This window comes from Primulina eburnea, chromosome 13, assembly GCF_022965805.1.
Source record: "Primulina eburnea isolate SZY01 chromosome 13, ASM2296580v1, whole genome shotgun sequence".
NCBI classification, from domain to species: domain Eukaryota; kingdom Viridiplantae; phylum Streptophyta; class Magnoliopsida; order Lamiales; family Gesneriaceae; genus Primulina; species Primulina eburnea.
The window spans coordinates 10,390,569-10,414,750 of NC_133113.1; the positions used below are offsets into that span (position 1 = coordinate 10,390,569).

General features: G+C 36.5%; 2 protein-coding genes across 2 annotated transcripts; one reads left to right on the forward strand and one right to left on the reverse strand.

The window, feature by feature from the left end:
* The first annotated feature begins 6,278 nt into the window (after positions 1-6,278).
* On the forward strand, positions 6,279-6,920 carry LOC140808730 (uncharacterized). Its single transcript, XM_073165933.1, has 2 exons — positions 6,279-6,652; positions 6,745-6,920. Exons 1-2 carry the CDS (start codon positions 6,334-6,336, stop codon positions 6,759-6,761), a joined length of 336 nt encoding a protein of 111 aa, XP_073022034.1. The 5' UTR covers positions 6,279-6,333; the 3' UTR covers positions 6,762-6,920.
* Positions 6,921-22,510: 15,590 nt separating this feature from the next.
* LOC140810295 (uncharacterized) lies at positions 22,511-22,981 on the reverse strand. Its single transcript, XM_073168166.1, has one exon. It carries the CDS (start codon positions 22,979-22,981, stop codon positions 22,511-22,513), a length of 471 nt encoding a protein of 156 aa, XP_073024267.1.
* Positions 22,982-24,182: the final 1,201 nt, after the last annotated feature.

Below are 24,182 nucleotides of genomic sequence, written 5' to 3' on the forward strand. Positions count from 1 at the left end.
GATTTTGTTATCATATTCATTGATGATATATTGATTTATTCAAAGAATATGATTGAACATGCTAATCATCTGAGGACTGTGTTGAGAATCTTGAGGGCTGAGAAGCTGTATGCTAAATTGTCAAAATGCGAGTTCTGGTTGAAACAGGTGATATTTCTGGGTCATATTATATCTGGAGATGGTATATCAGTTGATCCCAGTAAGGTTGAAGCCGTGATTAGTTGGCCAAGACCTACGTCTGTGCCAGAAATTCGCAGTTTTATGGGTTTGGCAGGATATTATCGCCGATTCATTAAAGATTTTTCGAGTATTGCCAAACCAATTACGCAGTTAACCCAGAAGAATGCTCCATTTGTGTGGACAGAAGACTGTGAATCCAGTTTTCTTGAGTTGAAAAAGAGACTGACCAGTGCGCCTGTGTTGACGATTCCTTCAGGCACTGGGGGATTTGTCGTTTATTGTGATGCATCTCACCGAGGATTGGGTTGTGTTTTGATGCAGCAAGGGCATGTGATTGCTTATGCCTCAAGACAGCTGAAACCCCATGAAACTCGTTATCCAATTCATGATCTTGAATTGGCAGCCATTGTCTTTGCTTTAAAGATATGGCGACATTACCTGTATGGTGAAAAATTTGAGATATATTCTGATCACAAAAGTTTGAAATATCTGTTTTCGCAATCAGAGCTGAATATGAGACAGCGAAGATGGCTGGATTTATTGAAAGACTTTGATTGTGAGATTAAATACTATCCAGGGAAATCCAACGCAGCAGCAGATGCGCTGAGTCGAAAGGTATGTGCACTATCCTTATCGACTATAGGTGTATCAAATTTGATTGAAGACTGCTGTTTGTCTGGATTAGTATTTGAGACATATCAGAGACCAATGAGATTATATACTATTCAAGCGGAACCAGAGCTGATTTTGAAAATTAAAGCGGCTCAAAGAGTTGATCAGAATGTGCAGAAGTCGATCGCTTTGGTCAAAGCTGGACATCGGTCAGAATATCAGGTCCAAAATGGGACTTTGTATGTGAATAATCGTATTGTTGTGCCAAATGTTTCGGAATTGAGACAGCGAATACTGACAGAAGCGCACAACAGTCGGTTTAGCATTCATCCTGGTGGTAGGAAAATGTACAATGATTTAAAGACACAGTATTGGTGGAAACAAATGAAAGCGGACATTGCTACATTTGTATCAAAGTGTCTGAATTGCCAACAGGTGAAGGCAGAAAGAAAGAAACCAGGAGGATTGTTACAGAGTTTGTCCATTCCTGAATGGAAATGGGATCACATTTCCATGGATTTTGTGACACAGTTACCGAGATCCTCCCGAGGTTGTGATGCGATTTGGGTCGTGATTGATCGACTGACCAAATCTGCATGTTTTATCCCATACAAGATGACGTATAGATATGATCAGATGGCCGATATCTATGTCCGAGAAGTGATTAGATTGCATGGAGTGCCGAAGTCGATTGTTTCAGACCGTGATCCTCGATTCACTTCGCACTTCTGGCAGAGTTTGCAGCAAGCTCTTGGTACGAAATTACATTTGAGTACCGCATATCATCCACAAACTGATGGACAGTCAGAACGTACGATCCAGACATTAGAAGATATGTTGAGAGCTGTAGTGCTGGATTTTAGCACTAATTGGCAAGATGCATTGCCACTTTGTGAATTTTCGTACAACAATAGCTATCAGACGAGTATTGAGATGGCACCATTTGAAGCGTTGTACGGAAAGAAGTGCAGATCCCCATTATATTGGGATGATATCTCTGAAGTTCCTGAGACTGGACCGGATATGATCAGAGATATGACTGAGAAAGTGAAGCTAATTCAGAAGAAAATGAAGGCAGCTCAGGACAGACAAGCCAAATTGTTAGAGTAGGTGCACGTCGAGCCAAGTGTTGGCCGACTGTTCACGATGAAACTCTTTGTATAAACGATCTTTATTTTAATAATATTTGAATTTATTAATTTGGCGCATCTTTATCTTTATACCCATGCTAGTTGCATAGATAAAGTCCTTGAATATACAAATAGTAGAAAGAATATGAGATGCTCATATGATGAGTATCATGAAACTCATATTTGGAATACTGTATATTCTAAACCGTTCCTAGTCGATTCAGCCGCCACTAAGAAGGATAAAGGCCGCTCGAGTTAGAGACTAGTATCTGCGATGTGAGTACCATGTTTCATTGGTAGGGGACATTGTGATGTCCGAGCATGCAGATAGGTGCTCCTGGTAGAGTGCACTGAACAACCCTCCATAAAAGGACTTTCCAAGTGGTTCTCACTTATCGAGTGGAAAAGTCCTGGTTTATGGTTGTACAGAATTAGTCCTTATGACCCGGGACAACATTGAGACTCTATGTGCTAGCGTTTCACTTTGACTTGTTTACCGACTCTTATGGGGTCATTAGGTGGCAAGGTTGGGTGTTACGGCGAAACATATAGGAGTCGATGCATTGTAGTCGGGGATTCACCGCTTACCTACGGGTATGGATATCCTATGTGTTTATCATGTATGTGTGGGTTGAAATCTCTGATCAGAGTATGGTGGTAATTATGAAAGGGGTTTCATAGATTACACCATCGATGCAACCACGACATGACACATAGTATCGATTCATTGACAACTCTCGATAGACCAATAGTTGTCGAATCGGTCGGGATATATGAGTTGAAGGGACCGTACTGTACGCTAACCATAATTGAATGGATCTTGCAGGCACTATCATGTGATACCTAGGGAATCACGTAAGCGATGCTGCTAGGCGTTTAACGTGATTGGTTGGGTACTATCAGACTTGAGTTCTGACGTTCTTACTATCAAGGAGTTGATAAGTAAGAATGGAGCAATAGGGGTATGCTCGTATAAGGACATGTTTAGTCCGAATCGCATTGAGATGTGAACCCACGGCTAGTTGTATCAATGAACCATTGAGGGCCACACAAGTACTTGCTTAGTAAATCCCGAAGAGAAGTAAAATAGTTCAATGTGTTGAACGGCTTATAAATGTGTTTATAAGCGTAAAGAAAATTAGAAGTATGACTTCTATGAGAGAAATATAAATTTTAATTTATGGAAGTGTTCCTAAGATTAAAATTTGGCCAAGTAAATAATGTAGTTGAAAATTGTGATTTTCATAAACATTATTGGGGACTAAATTAAATTAATTCAAGTGTTGAATTAATTAAACACTAGTGGACCTAGTAGAGTCCAAATAATTAAAAAATAATTCAAGTGTTGAATTAATTAAATAATATTGAGTCTTGTAGAGCTCAATTTAAATAATTATTTAACTAGTGGGACTTGAGTAAAATCAAGTAATATTTAATTAATCTCAAATGTGTTTGAGATAATAAAATTTAGTCTATGGTTTTTAATGTGTTAAAAACCATATAATATATGTGAGACATGCTAGGGTTTGCATGCTTGGGAGATGAAAGGTTGTTGATTATTTTTTATTAAAAAATTCCAAAAGCATGTAACTTTTTGGAGACAACTTTACACAACAATCTAGGCTAGTCTCCCACACTTACTCACATCTCACTTGGCCGATTTTTGGGGGGTGATTTTCTCTCTCATTTTTCAAGTTTTTGTTCTTCATTTTGGAGAGCAAAAAAATCATTCTCTTTGAAAATCCTTGAGTTTTTCTAGTGCAAAACTTGAGGGGATTTGCATAGCTAAGTGGTGGGCTTTATTCTTGAAGAGGAAAAGAAGGAGCTTGTAGATTTCTCTACCAAAACAAGAGCTTTGTTTTTAAACAAAGTTGGAGCCATTTCATCAACTCTAAGGAGTTGATAGGTAACAAACTTTCTAACACCCTATGCATGTTTTAAGTTTGTTTTTGTAAATATTGCACCAAAACTCATGGGGGCCAAAATTTGTGCATAAAATTTTAATTTTTCGCTTCCGTTGCGTTTCCGGCCCCCGTAACCGGTCCGCTTTCAAGTGGTATCCGAGCTTAGGTTACGGTTTTTGTGCTATATTTACGTAATATTGTATTGAGATCGATTTCTAACCGCTTGAGAATTTTTTGGGTGCAAGATTTGCAAGGGCCGAAAATTTTCATTTCAAAAACAAAAAAGAAAAAAAATTTCGGGCAGCATGTTGCTGCCCGAGGGCTGCCCGAGCTGCCCGAAAATTTCGGGCAGCCGAGGGGCAGCCCGAGGGGGCTGCCCGAAAATGCAGTATTTTAAATAAAAAAAAAAAATTTTTTTGTTGCCGGAATCCGGCGACGGAGCTCCGGCGACGGCGATGACGGCTAGGGTTTCCAAAAGTGTTTTGGACAATCTTAGTGTCATGGGCCTTGAGTTGTTGGGCCATTAGATGGTCAACATAATTTTGTAAAATTTAAATGGGCCAAAATATTTTTGGTGAAAAATGGTTTTTGGGCCCTTAAGTTTAAATTTACAATTGTTGCACATATTTTCTCATAAAATAAATAATTGAAGTTGGACTTTAATTATTTATAGTAAATTGTGATTTACAAGAAATTCGATTATAAATAAATTAATTTGAAAGTAGACAAAGGTGTTTGTATACTTTGTTAATTTAATTTATAATTGTGGCGGTTAGTGATTAGATCAAGATATATAATATTGGATCAATTAATTATAGTGATAATTAATTGATGGTGTATGATATGTGATATTATGCATGAAGGATGATCAAAAGCCCAAGCCCAATTTGCTAGGTGTATGCTAGGATATTTGTGTTGAATGATTGTAATAATTATCAATTTATAAAGTGGGCTTGGTTTATGGCCCGTTCCCACCCCCCATGAGATGTATCCCTATGTGCCATGGATATTTAATTGTAAATATTAGAATAGGGGAAGATCAAGATTGGAAGATGGTGGCCTTGGTGATTATGAAGATCGAAGACATGTAATATAGGATGCTAATGTAATAATTTAGTTGCATTGCATCCCTGCATTTACCCTAGGATTGGACCTAGGCCCGTGTTTGGCTCACACGGGCCATTAGTTTGGGGCGATTGATCATCCTTGTACTGTTTTCTATTTATAATATATGCATGATATGTTATAAATAATGAGTATGTGCGTTATTATTATTATAATAACAAAGTTGCATGAATCCGGCAAACATACGATCAAACATGGCGAGCTTTTAAAATAAAATTAATGATGAGACCTTTCAAAATTAAAAACCCTCATTTTGAATAAGATTCGAAATTAATATCAAGTCCGAAAAGGGGAATTATAAATTTGTTTATAATTTCCTTGTCTTCCATCGACAATGGATGCATGATGAATGCTACCCGTACTCGGGGCTCGGCTCATATTATTGAGGGGGCCCTGGGTGCCGGAAAGCTGTGACGTCCATTGACATGGTGATGTGAACTACATGGAACTCCCATGATTTCGGCTCATATTATTGAGGGAACTCATGGCGACCGTCCATAAAGGTTCAATATCGATGGGTTAGGCTTGACACGTAAAGATGAACGACGTCATATTATTGGGTCCTAATCAAACGTGAGACAAAAGTATACGTAGAGGGTTGCATGGCGATGCAATTGGAAACTACCTTTTAGGAGTTGTGATGGCCGATATTATTCGGGATCACAATTCGCTAATTGGACCTTACGTACCTACTGAGGAAAGTGTTTCCCGTTTTCACTAGAGGGTAGTGAAAATGTCAAAACAGTGGGAGCGATTATTTATAAAGTAAAAGTCCAAACTTTATATCTTATTAAATATTTTAAAATAGTCATTAACATTTATCTGTTTTACTTTTCAGTACAATCTTTGACATGTCATCAATTCGCAACCCGTTTTCGGTCATTCTCGAAAAACACATACTAACCGGACCAAACTATATCACTTGGCTAAGAAATTTAAAGATCGTCCTAAACTCGGAGAGAATCGCATATACACTGACTGAGTCGCCCCCTGATGAGGCTCCGACTAACTGCAGTCCCGAGGAACTGCAGACCTACAAGGATTGGTGCGACCATGACTTGAAGGCGAAGTGTTATATGCAGGCTTCGATGAACGATGAGCTGCAAAGGCGATTCGAGGATGCAAAGAATGCTGCTGACATTCATATGCACCTCAAGGAGCTCTTCGGAGAGCAGACTCGGCCTTTGAGGCATGCCACAGTAAAGGAGCTCATCACTTTACGCATGCGAGATGGGACTTCGGTCCATGAGCATGGCCTAAAGTTGATTGGGCTCGTGGATAAACTCGTAGGCATGGATTTGATCTTGCCATCGGAGTTGACCACGGATGTGTTGCTGTTGTCATTGCCCAGCTCTTTCGATCCTTTTGTCGTGAACTTCAATATGAACAAGCTTGAGCCCAGCCTTGAAGAGTTGGTGAACATGCTTGTGACCTTTGAGTCCACGATCAAGAAGGAGAAGCCGGTTCTTTATGTGGGCTCTTCATCTGGCACGAAGACCGGTCCACCTGGGAAGGGAAAGAAGCGTTCTTTCCAGCGTACCAAGAAGAGCGAGCCCTTGAAGAGGCAGACTTCGAGTCCCGTTGTGGCAGCCGCGCCAGTGAAGGCTGAAAAGACTGTTGACATCTGTCACCACTGCAAGAAGCCTGGACATTGGAGGCGTAACTGCAGGGAATATCTTGCGCAGAAGGGTTCTGCTAAAGGTATGTTCTACATTGAAGTGAATATCTCTATTAACTCTACTTCTTGGGTATTGGATACCGGCTGTGGCTCACATCTCTGTAATGATTTGCAGGTGATGGGAAGAAGTAGGAGGCTCCGAGAGGGTGAGACCTTCCTGAGGATGGGCAATGGAGCAAGGGTTGCTGCCAAAGCCGTAGGAGATGTTTATTTATGTTTGAACAATGATTTTAATTTGGTTTTAAGAGATGTTTTGTATGTACCAGACTTGGTTAAAAACATTATTTCCATTTCTATGCTAGATATTAATGGATTTTCTTGTTTATTTAGCAAAGGTGTTTGCAATATTTACAAGAATGAATGTTTAGTTGGTACCGGTGAACTTGAAAACAATCTCTACACCTTAAAATTAAAAGATATTCCACTTAACAATGTCCAAACGATAACAACAACAAATAAGCGCAAACAAGATACTCTTAATTCGGCACAATTATGGCATGCTCGATTAGGTCATATTTCCTCAAGAAGGATGAACAAGCTAGTGGGAGTTGGCATGTTTGATATGTCTGATATAAACGCTCTCACGACTTGTGAATCCTGTCTGAAAGGAAAGATGACCAAAATTCCCTTTAAGGGCCATGCGGAGCGAGCCAAAGGGTTATTGGATTTGATCCATACCGATGTGTGCGGTCCGCTTAGCATCACCACTAAGCATGGACATGCCTACTTCATCACCTTTACCGATGACCATTCGAGGTATGGGTATGTGTATTTGATGAAATACAAGTCTGAAGCCTTTGAAAGGTTCAAAGAATTCAGAAGTGAAGTAGAGAAACAATTGGGACGAAGCATCAAGACACTTCGATCGGATCGAGGTGGTGAGTACTTGAGTGCCGAGTTCCAAGAGTATCTTAGAGAGAATGGGATTCTCTCGCAGTGGACTCCGCCCGCTACACCACAATTGAATGGTGTTTCGGAGCGTCGTAACCGGACTTTGATGGACATGGTTCGGTCTATGATGGGGTTCACGGAGTTGCCGCCATCCTTTTGGGGATATGCGCTTGAAACAGCGGCACTGTTGTTGAACAATGTCCATACAAAGGCAGTTGACAAGACTCCATATGAGATATGGATGGGTAAGCCTCCCAAGTATTCTTATCTAAGAATATGGGGGTGTCCTGCTTATGTGAAGCAGACAGTGGGAGATAAATTGGATAGTCGATCCATTTTATGCTACTTTGTGGGATATCCAAGAAATTCCATTGGATATTATTTCTATCATCCCCAAGAAACAAAGGTGTTTGTTTCTAGGAACGCAACCTTTTTGGAAAAGGAATTTCTATTAGATAGAAAAGGCGAGATGATAGAACTCGAAGAGGTTCGAGAGGCACCCACAGTTGTAGAACCCACACCCAATGAGCTAAGTGAGGAGATACAAGCTCCTAGGAGATCCGAGAGGATCTCGAGACCACCTATGAGGTATGGTCTACTTCTTGAAGAGGGCCATGATGAGCCTAATCTTGGATGTGATCCAAGGACCTTCAAGGAAGCGTTATCGGATGCTGATTCATCCAAGTGGCTTGAAGCAATGGAATCTGAGATGAATTCCATGCATTCGAACCAAGTGTGGAATCTTGTGGATCCACCTGAGGGAACTGTTCCCATAGGGTGTAAATGGATTTACAAGAGGAAACTTGGGGCGGATGGGAAGGTATTGACCTTCAAAGCGCGATTGGTAGCAAAAGGGTATACTCAAAGACAAGGTGTTGACTATGAGGAAACCTTTTCTCCAGTTGCGATGTTCAAGTCCATTAGGATATTGCTAGCCATAGCTGCATGGTTTGACTATGAGATATGGCAGATGGATGTGAAGACAGCCTTCCTTAATGGGGATATTAAGGAAGAAATTTATATGTCTCAACCTGAAGGGTTTACATCCATCGGAAGTGAGCATATGGTATGCAAACTTCAAAGATCTATTTATGGTCTTAAGCAGGCATCGAGGAGCTGGAACCTCAGATTCGATAGTACAATCAAAGAGTTTGGTTTTACTAAGAATCCTGAGGAACCCTGTGTGTATAAGAAGGTCAGTGGGAGTGCTGTGACATTCCTTGTTCTTTATGTTGATGACATTCTACTCATTGGGAATGATGTAGGAATGTTGCAATCAACAAAGATATGGTTAGCAAGTAAGTTCTCAATGCAGGACTTGGGTGAAGCATCTTTTGTATTGGGAATACAGATCTATCGAGATAGATCATGAAGATTGCTTGGTCTCACCCAGTCCACATACATTGATACCATCGTGAAGCGGTTCTCGATGGATGAGTCCAAGAGAGGACATCTACCAATGTGTCATGGCGTGTCCCTATCCAAGTCTATGTCTCCCAAGACTGATGCAGAGATAGCGGCGATGACACGAATTCCGTATGCTTCGGCTATTGGTAGTATCATGTATGGGATGATATCTACACGTCCTGACGTGGCATTTGCACTAAGTGTAGTGAGTAGATATCAATCCAACCCTGGTCTTCCACACTGGAAAGCTGTGAAAGACATCCTCAAGTATTTGAGAAGGACCAATAAGTTGTTTTTGGTCTATGGGGGTGGAGAACTAAAATTGGAAGGCTATACCGACTCTAGCTTCCAAAGAGATGTTGATGACTCGAAGTCAACCTCCGGATTCATATTCATGCTCAATGGTGGTGCTGTCTCTTGGAAGAGTTCCAAGCAAGACAGTACTGCGGATTCCACCACTGAGGCAGAATACATTGCTGCATCGGCTGCAGCAAAGGAGGCTGTTTGGATTAGGAATTTCGTCCAAGAGTTGGGCGTCATTCCAAATGGAGTTGCTCCTATCCCGGTGATGTGCGACAACACGGGAGCCATAGCTCAGGCGAAGGAGCCAAGGTCTCATCAGAAGTCCAAACACGTATTGAGAAAGTATCACATCCTCAGAGAGATCGTGGAAAGAGGAGATGTCGTGATTGACAAAGTCGGCTCCGCAGATAATGTTGCTGATCCACTAACTAAGCCTTTACCAGGACCATCGTTCGAGAAGCATCGCGAATCAATGGGTCTAAAGTACATGGGTAGTTGGCTCTAGTGGAAGTGGGAGATTGTTAGAGTAGGTGCACGTCGAGCCAAGTGTTGGCCGACTGTTCACGATGAAACTCTTTGTATAAACGATCTTTATTTTAATAATATTTGAATTTATTAATTTGGCGCATCTTTATCTTTATACCCATGCTAGTTGCATAGATAAAGTCCTTGAATATACAAATAGTAGAAAGAATATGAGATGCTCATATGATGAGTATCATGAAACTCATATTTGGAATACTGTATATTCTAAACCGTTCCTAGTCGATTCAGCCGCCACTAAGAAGGATAAAGGCCGCTCGAGTTAGAGACTAGTATCTGCGATGTGAGTACCATGTTTCATTGGTAGGGGACATTGTGATGTCCGAGCATGCAGATAGGTGCTCCTGGTAGAGTGCACTGAACAACCCTCCATAAAAGGACTTTCCAAGTGGTTCTCACTTATCGAGTGGAAAAGTCCTGGTTTATGGTTGTACAGAATTAGTCCTTATGACCCGGGACAACATTGAGACTCTATGTGCTAGCGTTTCACTTTGACTTGTTTACCGACTCTTATGGGGTCATTAGGTGGCAAGGTTGGGTGTTACGGCGAAACATATAGGAGTCGATGCATTGTAGTCGGGGATTCACCGCTTACCTACGGGTATGGATATCCTATGTGTTTATCATGTATGTGTGGGTTGAAATCTCTGATCAGAGTATGGTGGTAATTATGAAAGGGGTTTCATAGATTACACCATCGATGCAACCACGACATGACACATAGTATCGATTCATTGACAAATCTCGATAGACCAATAGTTGTCGAATCGGTCGGGATATATGAGTTGAAGGGACCGTACTGTACGCTAACCATAATTGAATGGTTCTTGCAGGCACTATCATGTGATACCTAGGGAATCACGTAAGCGATGCTGCTAGGCGTTTAACGTGATTGGTTGGGTACTATCAGACTTGAGTTCTGACGTTCTTACTATCAAGGAGTTGATAAGTAAGAATGGAGCAATAGGGGTATGCTCGTATAAGAACATGTTTAGTCCGAATCGCATTGAGATGTGAACCCACGGCTAGTTGTATCAATGAACCATTGAGGGCCACACAAGTACTTGCTTAGTAAATCCCGAAGAGAAGTAAAATAGTTCAATGTGTTGAACGGCTTATAAATGTGTTTATAAGCGTAAAGAAAATTAGAAGTATGACTTCTATGAGAGAAATATAAATTTTAATTTATGGAAGTGTTCCTAAGATTAAAATTTGGCCAAGTAAATAATGTAGTTGAAAATTGTGATTTTCATAAACATTATTGGGGACTAAATTAAATTAATTCAAGTGTTGAATTAATTAAACACTAGTGGACCTAGTAGAGTCCAAATAATTAAAAAATAATTCAAGTGTTGAATTAATTAAATAATATTGAGTCTTGTAGAGCTCAATTTAAATAATTATTTAACTAGTGAGACTTGAGTAAAATCAAGTAATATTTAATTAATCTCAAATGTGTTTGAGATAATAAAATTTAGTCTATGGTTTTTAATGTGTTAAAAACCATATAATATATGTGAGACATGCTAGGGTTTGCATGCTTGGGAGATGAAAGGTTGTTGATTACTTTTTATTAAAAAATTCCAAAAGCATGTAACTTTTTGGAGACAACTTTACACAACAATCTAGGCTAGTCTCCCACACTTACTCACATCTCACTTGGCCGATTTTTGGGGGGTGATTTTCTCTCTCATTTTTCAAGTTTTTGTTCTTCATTTTGGAGAGCAAAAAAATCATTCTCTTTGAAAATCCTTGAGTTTTTCTAGTGCAAAACTTGAGGGGATTTGCATAGCTAAGTGGTGGGCTTTATTCTTGAAGAGGAAAAGAAGGAGCTTGTAGATTTCTCTACCAAAACAAGAGCTTTGTTTTTAAACAAAGTTGGAGCCATTTCATCAACTCTAAGGAGTTGATAGGTAACAAACTTTCTAACACCCTATGCATGTTTTAAGTTTTTTTTTGTAAATATTGCACCAAAACTCATGGGGGCCGAAATTTGTGCATAAAAATTTAAATTTTTCGCTTCCGTTGCGTTTCCGGCCCCCGTAACCGGTCCGCTTTCACAAATATGCCAACCTTCGACGACGACCGTTGGTATTTGAGGCTGGAGACCGAGTATTCCTGAAGATTTCTCCTTTCAGAGGTGTTGTCAGATTTGGCAAGAAAGGGAAATTGTCTCCAAGATATGTTGGTCCATATGAGATCCTAGAAAAGATAGGAGATCGTGCCTATCGACTTGCTTTGCCGCCTTCATTGTCAGGAATACATGATGTGTTTCATGTATCAATGCTGCGGAAATATCTCCCTGATGATTCTCACGTGATTCAACCAGACGAGACTGAGCTGGATGAGACATTGAGTTATGTCGAGAAACCGATCCAGATTATTGATCGTAAAGAAAAACAGCTCAGAACGAAAATGATTCCTCTGGTAAAAGTTCAATGGACTCGTCATGGCGTTGAAGAAGCTACCTGGGAGACTGAATCAGATATGAGACAAGAATTCCCAGAGTTATTCCACTGATGTGAGTTTACTATTTCAGTTTCTGATATGATTGCCTGTGATATGATTGCTTGAGATTTCGAGGACGAAATCATGTCTCAGAGGGGGAGAATTGTAAAGCCCGAGATTATATCACTTTAACCCGTGATTTGTTAATTTACGAATTTTGGAATAATGAATTAGACTCCACGGTTTTTGTAATTAATTAGGATTGAAATTGAATTAAAAGATTGAGCGGGGGCCGATTTGCAAATAGTGTAAAGTTGAGGGACTAAAGTGCAATTAAGACTTGAATGTGACACTTGTCACATTCATGCATGCTAATATATATATATTAAACAACAAATGTCCCCATTATGAAAAAGGAAACGGCCGAGAAAGGTTCCAGGGAAAGAGCTTTCATTTCGTGGATATAAATTGATATTGTGTGAGATTTATCCGTCTGAATTTGAATCTGAACACGGTACTGAGATCCTCTCGTCGACAGCTACTACTGGAAGTAAGTTTTACTGAGTTCTGGTATCATTTGAAAATATGATGTTGTAGGAATTTGATATAATTCATATATGATGTCTTGGACATGTTAGACATCGTAGAATCAAAGTCAGATCAGAAAACGGACTGATTCTGGAATTATTATGATTTTTTGATTTTATTGAGTTGATACCGGACAGATTTGAATTATGATTGAATTATGGCTTGTACTGGATATGGGTTATGGATTGTAACTATTATCTGGTGATGTTGTATTGACGGAGATACTGAAATTGTACCGTTATACTGTGATTTTGAATTAAATCCAGATTGATCATATTGTTATCAATTGGAGTGGTATATTGACATAAGATTATTGATATTGTCATTACCAGACAGACTGTGAATTCAGGACTTCGACTGAGCAGGAAACCGAGACTGCAACGAAAGGTATAAGTCAATGTGGTATTGGGAGATGGACTTAAGTCGGTTTAGACTTGGGTTTCCCTAAATCACATACTTTATTTTATTGCATGGATATTTGCATTACATTGATTAATGTACTTGTCCTCTTGGAATTAGATGACAGGTATTAGGCTAGTTATCTTGTGACAGAAGTGCCGGATAGTGGTGGTATCGCCACGGCACATTGCACGATGTCTCAAGATAGGATATTAGCGATAGAACTACAGTCCATGACGGATAGGTCAGGACACTGGATGTATGGTTATATCGAGTAATGGAATCCATTACGGAATTCGATATAGGAACACCATATTTGGTTATATCGAGTAAAGGGGTTGGAATTCTTCTATTACGGAATTCGATATAGGAATACCGGGGCACTGGTTATATCGAGTAATAGAAATTATGGTTCCATCCTTTACGGAATTCGATATAGGAATACCACATCTGGAAACCGGGATCCCTAGACTAGGATTGAGTCTAGTCTTAAATGATGTAGCTACGAGTATTGTTTATGTTTCGGATTATGATACATATTCATGTTACCTGATTACATGCTTTATATTTGTTTATATGATTGCATGTTTCATTGATTTATACTGGGAGTATATTCTCACTGGTTTATCCGGCTGTTGTCTTGTCTGTATGTGTACTTGACAACAGGTGGGACAGGATCAGGGTCCAGGAGATGAAGAGAGATCGTGATTAGAGTGGTGGCACCGGACTTGGACTAGAGATAGGCTTGAACACTTGATAGTAGTTGTCAAACCCTAGTTTGAATAAATGTTGGTGATACAGGACTTGTATGTTATATATACTGATATGTATATTAGTTTGATTTCACTACGTTCCGCATTTTAAAAAAATAATTTTTAGACCCTGGTTTTAATTGATTAATTAGTCCCAATTATGATTAAGAACTTGTTTAGCGTCCGGGTCCCCACAATAACGGTACTTCGTGACTATTTAAGTCGATTTCTTCAGTTTCCCCAAAATAATTATATAATAATAATAATAATAATAATAATAATAATAATAATAATAATAATAATAATAATAATAATAATAATAATAATATGGATGCTTATATTTTGAATCTTCGTAAATACTTCGCTTGTTTACCTGATAATGCCTTGAAAAAAATTTATTAAGCTAGATGTGAGCGACTAAGGTTGATGATGTTATATGGCATACCGAATAATGTTTGTTTGATAACTGAAGCAAAAGTCCGATTGGTTGGGGAAGCAAGTTAAAAAATAATAAGATATATACCAGGATTTGGTAAAAGCACATATGCCAAAATAGCGAAAAGCTAAACGTATATGTGGATATCATAAATGTGCAAGGTGGAATTGTAAAGGGAAATGCAAAAATATTGGAATGACATCAATGAATAGAGAAGATAAAATTTTATTCATTAAGAATGGTCTGAGTAAAGAGTTTTGGATAATTTTCTAGAGGTTCTTGATACGCATTCTAGTGGGCACGTGCAAAATGAAATTCTTAAACTATGGTGGCAATTTCAACATGAGGAATATCAATATGGCGGTGGAATCAGCCTTACAAAGATCCTATTGTAGTAACGCATATCTGTTTATATATATACAATTTCATCTTGGGAATATGATGATAAAATACCCTATTTGCCGATTTATAAGAAAATTGGTTGGGAAGCATATCCTCGACTCATAGAAGGCGTTGAAGCCGTTACTGAACGTAAAATCAGAGGAAGATGTGAGCCACAATCACAACTACTATATATATATATGTTTTAATTTTGTCATTTTTATTTTATTTTAATATTCATAATTTCCTGTTCAAATATTGACTTTTGGCATGTTACGCTTATAAATTCATATGCTGTGATCTAACAATTACAGAAAACATATTTCTAAACGTGTCAACATCCACGGTAAGTAAAATAAAAAAAATTGTGTATTTTATGAATCTAGTGCAGGAAGAGATTCAATTTATGAAGATGTAGCAGAAAATTTTGGAATAACACTTGCTAAAAAAAGGATTCATTTGGTATATGGTGGTGGTGAAGTTGGTCTCATGGGAAAAGTTGCTAAAGCTGCGCATACAGGTGGAAGTGAAGTCTTAGGCATTATTCCGATTACCTTAGTCAATCTTACTGGACCAACAATAGGAGAAGAAATGAAAGTGGACAACGTGTATGAATGAATTTCTCAAATGATTGAACATTCAGATGCTTTCATTGCTTTACCAGGAGGTTTCGGTACTTTGGAGGAAATATTTCCTACTGTTTGTTAGGCACAATTAAATATCCACAATAAGCCAATTGGTTTGTTAAATCTAAACAATTATTATGATAAACTGTTATCGTTTCTTGATGATGTTGTGGAACAGTGATTTATTTCATTAGCCTAACGAAGGATGTTAGTTTATACTACAAATGAAGGTGAACTTATTTATTTACTGCAAGGATTTAGTTATGAACCAGATCCATTCTTATCTCAACTTAATTGGTCAACATCCAAGAGTAAGAAAAGAAAATTCTTGTGATGCTAAACTTGTGATTCAACAATATGTTTTAATGTTTTTTAAGGTATGAATAATCTCTTCTTCTTCTTCTTCTTCTTCTTCTTCTCTTAGTTTTTTTTTATTATATGAAAATAAAAATATATATACATATATTTAGTAATAATAATAATAATTTTTAGTTTCAATGTTGAGTAAGGTATTAGTAAAATACAACTGAGACGCATTAGTTAATACTTATTGGAAATCACAATATTCTAGATTTTAATATTCATTATATTCAAATTACAGATTACAAGAAAAATTAGTTTTTCATATGTACCAATTTATATTTTTTCAATTAATATAAAATGTTATAATAGATGTTTTTATTTATATATATATATATGATATATATATATATATATATAATTGTGTGTTTTTTCAAATAAAATAATTTCTAAACTTTTTATGAGAATATAGTTAAAAGATATGGTTTGTATGGTTGTTAATATGTATAATTGAAATTGTTCCTTTTGTAAAAATTTAATATATACTCACACATCTTTTTGCGAGTAAGTGGTGAGATATAAGAAAATAATTAATAAAATTTTATTGATTATTAAAAAATAGTTAATTACAAGAGTATATCTCCCTTAAAAAAATATTTATATACAAAAAAGTAAATAAATAAAGGTCTGCAAAGTTCTTTGTTCATTGTAATTATTTCTTGATTTGATTGATGCACTATCAATGTAGTCCAAAAATAAATAAAAAAATTAAAAGATTTATTTTTGTTGGATAAGTTTCAAAATTAGTAGGATGTATCCGTTATTTAAATGTTTATATATATAGACATTTATGGTAGAATGTATGGATAAAGAATTTTATGTTATTGTAAAATTTTGCAGTCACGTTATTTAAAAAAAAAGAAGAAGAAAGAAAAAAAAGAGAGAAAAATGGGGATTTTATTCTTTGTAAATTTTCCTATTTTATTTTCAATATTATTTAATTTTCTGCTTTAATTCTTGGCCTTTTTCAATGAGAGTCAATATTCATTCCAAATCCATGAGTGAAAATCAGCTATTCATTAAATATTTTGACCTGAAAGAATATGTAGTTGAGGCTTTTACAATAATATTCTTGATATTATATATGTTATGGTGTGTGGTGTGAATTATCTTTTTAACTATATTATTATAAAAAAATTAGAAATATAATATATATATATATATATATATTATATATTGTTACTTTATATATTATGTGAAAATAAGAATAAAAACACATCTAATTTTATATTATTATATTAAATGAATATATATATATATAAATCGGTATATGATTTTGTTTTTAAAATGAATATGTTTGTATATTTGAGTATATAAAAATAATAAAAAAACTAGTTTGTGATTTTTTCCATAAATTTTATTACTAAGGGACTAGTAATAAGATAATGTGAGGGTGTGATGAAACTTAAAATTAATAATTTATTATATGTTAAAACCTGTATTTTAAAATTTAAGTTTCATGTAAATTATTAAATTATGTTATTTTAATATTGTTTTTTTATATTTAATTGTCTGACTAAATATGTTTTATTTTCAGATTTCTACATATTGGTAAAATAATGATAACTCAAGCTATAAATTCAAATTGTGGTGATTCAAACATATTTGGAATGCTTGAATAATTATCTACAACTTTTCAGAAGACATGAATGCCTAAAAAATTCATTAAGAAGATCAAATTGTCCCAATATCAAAAGGATGACATATTTACTTTTACTATGACCAGCATATAGTAAATAAATTATAGCTATTTAAATATTTAACCAAATGAATTGAACTAAAAGGCCAAATTCATCTACAGAGAATGACCCACATGTTTGCTGTTTAGAGCAAAGTCAAATTCGGAGATTAAAGTCGTGGAACATATCATTCAAAGAAGGGCCATGGAGTTGAAGTTGGAGAAAAAAAAAACTACTATTACAACTACATGTTAATAATGAAATTTTTGATCTTTCCTCTCATTTGGCCTATAAATAGAGGCATTGTGATAGCTTGAGGAATATCATATCCCATTGTAAAATATAATTGTGTGTATTAAAGTTCTAAGTTTAATATATTTTCTTTCCCAACTATGAGTGAGGATTTTAGTGTGCATCAAAAGTAAGCTCATGGAAAGATAAATGTAATATGTCAAGATGAAGAGGATGAATTCTTGACGAAATAAGATTGTTTATATTTTGTATATTCTTTCTATATTTCTTTTCATTTAGCTAACTTCTTTTTATTGTAGGTATAAAAACGAATTATTTGTTGTTATCAATTTATATCAAATGCTTGATAACATTGAAGTGTTTATCTTGATTTGTTGTTTAATTTTGATACAATAAATATTTCATCAATTATTATTGTTTTATATATATATATATATATATATATATATTATATAATATCATATCTCATTTAGACGATAATGTGGCTCATTTAGACGATATTTCATTTAATTTTTGATACAATATCATATATTTAATTTAGACGATATCGTGGCTCTGCCGGTTGTTCTAAATGAAATATTATGATTTAATAATAACATCTAACAATCTAACATTTATGTTGGAATTTTTCAAGTTCGCTATCTTGATTTTGATGGTAACAAAATTTGTTAATTGTGTTACTAATGATCTACCTTAGTTGTGGAGCATCTAGGATCACCTACAAGTTGTTTATATCGCAAAACTGAAGACCCAACTGATCGCTCAAAATGAATCAGTCTAACTGGCTACGTCATTTGAGCAGTACAGCTGATTGAAAACCTCAGAAGCCAGGCCAGCCGAAAGAGTGTTCAACTGATGAAGAAACCCAGCTGATCAGTCCAACTGAACGAGTGTGAAATCAGTTCCACTGACGAGTCAACTGATTTCACCAGCCCAACTGAAAGATCAGTTCAAACTGACCAGTTTGAAGCATCAGTTAGAATCTTTCAGTTATAGATGAAGATAAACTCTTTCAAGTGGATTCCAACTGTGCGAGAAGGTACAAAGCCATTATCCAATCAAAGGACAATAATGGACGTTGCATCAGAGCATTAAAGACAAAACGCTTCAGAAGGACAGTTAAAAAGACGAGACACTAAGTCCAAGAAGTCGATTCAAATGCAACAGATACAATAAATGAGTCTCACTGTAAGATCAGCTTCCTCTGCCTATATAAAGAGAAGATCGGTGAAGACTCAAATAGAGTAGAGATAACATATACAATACTCTAGAAAAGTGCACGCTCAGTTGCACATCAGCTTTCAGAAGCACTTAAGCCCAGAGGGAATTATTCATCGTGATATCTGCTCAGTTTAGAAGCCTGTTATCCCTCAGTGTGTTAGAACGTTTCTGTTCAGTTCTCACACACATTCACTCTCAAAACCACCCAAAACAGCCTTGCACAAAGACGTTAAACTTGTGTATGTAGTCTTTCTCACATAGACGTTAAATAAGTGTTGACTGAAAGTGTTGTTTTCAGTCGTAGCTAGGAGTTCAGTTTAGGCAGTAGATAAGTCCTAGCTGAGTGGGCTTGTACATGTAGTTGTATAAATCAAAGTCTTCTAGTGTATCCTATCCGTGGAGATAGAAGGGGCGACATAGGAGCAGTTGAAGTCTCCGAACATCCATAAACATATCTTGTGTATTTAACTGATTATCTATCGCTTTAAAATTGTTTTGATTAGTTAGAGTGTTCGTGTGTTCAGTTGTTACCATAACTGAAATACAAAAATGCAAAAACTAATATGTGTTCTTTCAGTTAGTCAGTTTACACAAGTTAAAATATTTTGTAACATTTCAGTTTTCTTTACGAAGGATTACTTCAAGTTTCTCCCGCTTGATTTAAAACCAAACTCGATTTAATTCATCGGTGTTAATATTCTTAGAACACGAGCTATTGAAGCTCATTGAAGGTTGTTGTGTGCGAAATGCCTTCGAAGGCGCTAACACACACGATCCATCAATTTACTTTATTGCAATTAGCATTTACTGGCCCGCAACTAACTTTTAATTTCCCGCATCTAAATTTTACTTTACCGCAACTAACTTATTAAATCATATATTTCATTTAGGCATTGGCGTGGCTCTGTCGGTTGTTCTAAATAAAATATAATGATTTAATCTAACATTTATTTTATTAAATTTTATATTTATACAGTTATATATTGCGAGACAAATTTACTCTAATTACAATTAATGATCAAACAATAATGGTTTGATTTAAAGTTGCAGCGGAAAAAAGGTTTAAAATACTTTAAAACGCACCTCAGGGCTTAGAAAAATTTCGGCATGACCTCCCCGTAAGTAGGGCATCTCGAAAACTCAAGCAGTAGTTTATATTAAAAATATACTCCAACTAGAGTCATTAAAACAAAAAGCGAAGTTAAACAACCTATAGTCGCACTGGCCAGTACTAAGCAGAAAATAAAACTTACCAAATACTCACCAGATCATAAATATCACTGAGTCGACTCAGAACATCACAAAAACAATCAAATACCACTACAGATACACGGGCATCTCCTCGACAAATAAACTACAATACAAGAGTGAACAAATCAAGACATACATATATACTAACTGGGAGACTCCACTAAACAGAACCAAGCAATCCAACGTCAATCCGAGATCCACTAGCAGAACCTCGGCCTGATGCTGCAAAATGACTCGGGAGATCTACCATGGTGCCCAATAGCAACCACAGCCCCCCCCCCCCCCCCCCCCCGAAATAAATGAGGTTAGGATTGTGGTATAAATAAGTTTAACAATAACAACAATAATCATAAATCATGCATAATCATATAATAAAATGTAATGTGCAATCCATGAAAGTCTCAACGAATAATCGGGATAACAGGAGCCAACAAACGGTATGATAACAATTGGAATAATGCTCTAGCAACAACATAGGGGAGCTACATCATCATGCAGCTAAACCGCCCTGCCAAGTATGCGAGGTATGCCAAGCTGTGTTGAAAAACACCCCTGACTCGGCTTCCATACAGCTGATACGATATAACAGGATGGCACAACAGAACGAACTAGATGACACAATCTCAGCGCTCATCTCAAAAGGCTGCACTAACCACGAGATTGTTCAATCACATCTTCGGTCTCATGTGTATTGGCCTATCAGCCACACTATGATCCCGAGATAAACAACAGTGCCAGATAACAACGGACATCAACAATGGGCTAACAAGAACGATAGGGCTCAACATGAATGTCACAACAGTATGCCCTATGCTAAATGCCAATATTATGTCACAATAATAAACATATATCACAACGAAAACATTTAACAACTTACAACAGTCAACAAATCATAAAAATGATCAATGCAACACAGAATGACAATTAAATATAATTTATGTTTTACCATTGTATGTTACCGAGCTGTAACATACCTATACCAGCATGATAATCCAATATCGATTTACTTCAAGACTCCCGGCCTAAACAAAACAACAATAAGCCGATCACGAAAACTACATTCCATAACGATGTCTGATTTGGCACAAAAGAGAATTAAATTTGTATCTCGCTCACAAATAACTCAAATCAATATCTGCCAATTGTAAATGAAATATAACTCGAATATCTAACTTTTTATAGAAGAAACCATCTTCCAAATCTCAGTATATTAATCCCAGAATTATCAAGAACACCCTACTACTCAAAAAAATTTCGGACAGAAATCTCCTACTGAGCATTTTCTGAAAAACCATCGTAACTTGTGCAATTCTTACTGGAATTTAACGATTCTTATATCATTACGAAGACAACACATAGTTTTACAACTTTCATTTGCATCATAAGTTCAGAATCCGAATGCATATATGCCATAATCCCGAAATACTGTAGGTGTTATACACAACATAATTTCAGAATTTGATTTTGGCACATTTTGGTAGAAAAATCCTAAAAAAATTCGTTTCTAATCAAAATCCCATTACTCTAGTGGCTATAAACAGAAAACATAAAGCACTACAAAGTTTGTTTAGGTCATTTCTACAATTTCAAATTACCAAAATCGCAGCAACACAAAAACTCTCACCCAAAAACCGGAAGAATTCGAGCAAAAACAGAATACCAGAACAACAGCTTCGATCTACCCGTATCCTTGCTAAAAATTCACAATTTATGGTTTTATTCGAATCTTAGGATATTAGGAATACAACCCTTCAGACTGATTGAGATTTCGACGCCGAACGAAGGAGATACGGCTACTTTGTCGTGGCTACTCCTCAAGTGACGAGAATTGGGGTTTGAGGGAATGAGTTTCTTTCTTTCTTATTCTTCCTTCTCTCTCTCTTCTTGGTAAGTTGTGTGTATGTATATGTATATATATATATATATATATATATATATATATATATATATTGTGTATTTGGTTACTAAAATAGTAACTCAAGCCCAATTATCCAGGTCTGTATTTATTTTGCTCTCGTGTGTTATTTAAACTCTATATGTATTTTATATCGTTAAATTCTTTGATATTCTAAAATACATATTTTTAACACACCTCTTGAATTTATTTGACATAAATAATTATTTTAATTTACAATTCAATAATTATTCTAAGTATGACAAATTATTGGATAAATAATTACAGGGCCTTACACTTCTCCACCCTTTAAAACAAATTTCGTCCTCGAAATTTCTGTTTATACACATACATTTATACACGATATGAAATTAATAATACATTACTAAGAATCAAACAGATATGGATAAGATGCTCTCATCTTCTCTTCTGTTTCCCACGTTGATTCTTCTATACCATGCCTCGACCACTGAACACGTACAAGTGATATAACTTTATTGCGTAAAACTCCATCTTACGATCCAAGATACAAACAGGATACTCAGTATACCATAGAGAAGGGTTGAGTTCAACCTCATCAGGCTGAATCACATGAGACGGACCGGGCTCATACTTACACCACATAGAAACATGGAAAAAATCGTGGATGCCAAACAAGGATTGGGGCGAATCCAAACGATAAGCACAAGTCCCAATACGCTCAACAATCTCGTAGGGACCAACGAAACGAGGTGACAACTTACCTCTCATGCCATAACTAGCTTGTCGATCTTGGGCAGCTTTCATTCTCTGACGAATCAACTGGACTTTATCATGCATTTCCTGAACAATCTCAGGTCCAGTTAACTGCTTCTCACCAAATTCATGCCAACAAAGAGGTGATCGACATCGTCTGCCGTACAAAGCTTCAAAAGGAGCCATACCAATAGTCACCTGGGTTGTTATATGAAAATTCTACTAGAGATAAAGCTTCTTTCCAACTATCTTTGAAATCCATAACCACTGCTCGAAGCAGATCCTCGATTTTCTGGATCGTACGTTCTGTCTGACCATCTATCTGGGGATGGTAAGCAGTACTCATCACAAAGTCGTGTACCTATTTCTTTTTGGAAACTAGTCCAAAATTTTGATTTGAATCTAGGGTCACGATATGAGACTATTGCAACTGGAACTCCATGAAGTCTCGCAACATTTTCAATATACAGACGAGCCATCTTCTTGTACGAATATGTCCTCTCATACAAAATAAAGCGTGCCAATTTAGATAATCTGTCAAAAATCACCCAAATGGCATCGAAATGGCGAGAAGTATGTGGCAAATGCGTGACAAAATCCATAGCCACGTGCTCCCAGTCCCACTGAGGAACCTCAAGACTATGCAATAACCCTCCAGGTTTCATTCGTTCTGCTTTGACTTGCTGACATATCATACAACGAGACATTCAGCCACATCTTTTTTAATACTCTTCCACCAAGACTGAGGCCGTAGAATATGATACATTTTCCTGCCTCCTGGGTGGATACTACATCGAGTACAATGAGATTCTTTAAGGATGGCTATACGCAATTCAGGAATATCTGGGACAACCAATCTACCATTCAACCGAAGAGAATTATCTGACTGGATTGAGAAACCAGATTGGTGTCCTTGAGATACTAACTCATAAAATTTCAGAACTCGATCATCAGTTTTCTGAGTTAACTTTAAAATCTGAATCAACTTTGGCTCAACAGAAATATGAGATACACAAACAACGTTACTGTTGGAACTTTTCAAGTTCGCAATTTTGATTTTGATGTTAACAAAATAGTTATTGTGTTTCTAACATATTTACCCAAGTGTGAAGTTGTTAACACAAGAAGCAAACTGAAACCGAATTCTGCACAAACTGAATTTCTGGTGAGCTTCGGTGTTTTGATGATATCTCCTAGCTGGATGATTCAAATGACAATACGCCAAATGGACGGATTAGAAAACTCAATTTGGAACATGTAGTACACCACGTCAGTTGGGCAAAATCGGATGTTATCATGGTCTAACTGATTGCTGAATTATCGAATTGATCACACGAAAACAACAATAAGTTGGGTTTGAGCAGTTGCGGTATTTTGGTCATATCTC

Coding starts and splice junctions, on each gene's coding strand:
- LOC140808730 (XM_073165933.1), top strand. CDS start 6,334: ATGAACAAGCTTGAGCCCAGCCTTGAAGAGTTGGTGAACATGCTTGTG.
- LOC140810295 (XM_073168166.1), bottom strand. CDS start 22,981: ATGGCTCCTTTTGAAGCTTTGTACGGCAGACGATGTCGATCACCTCTT.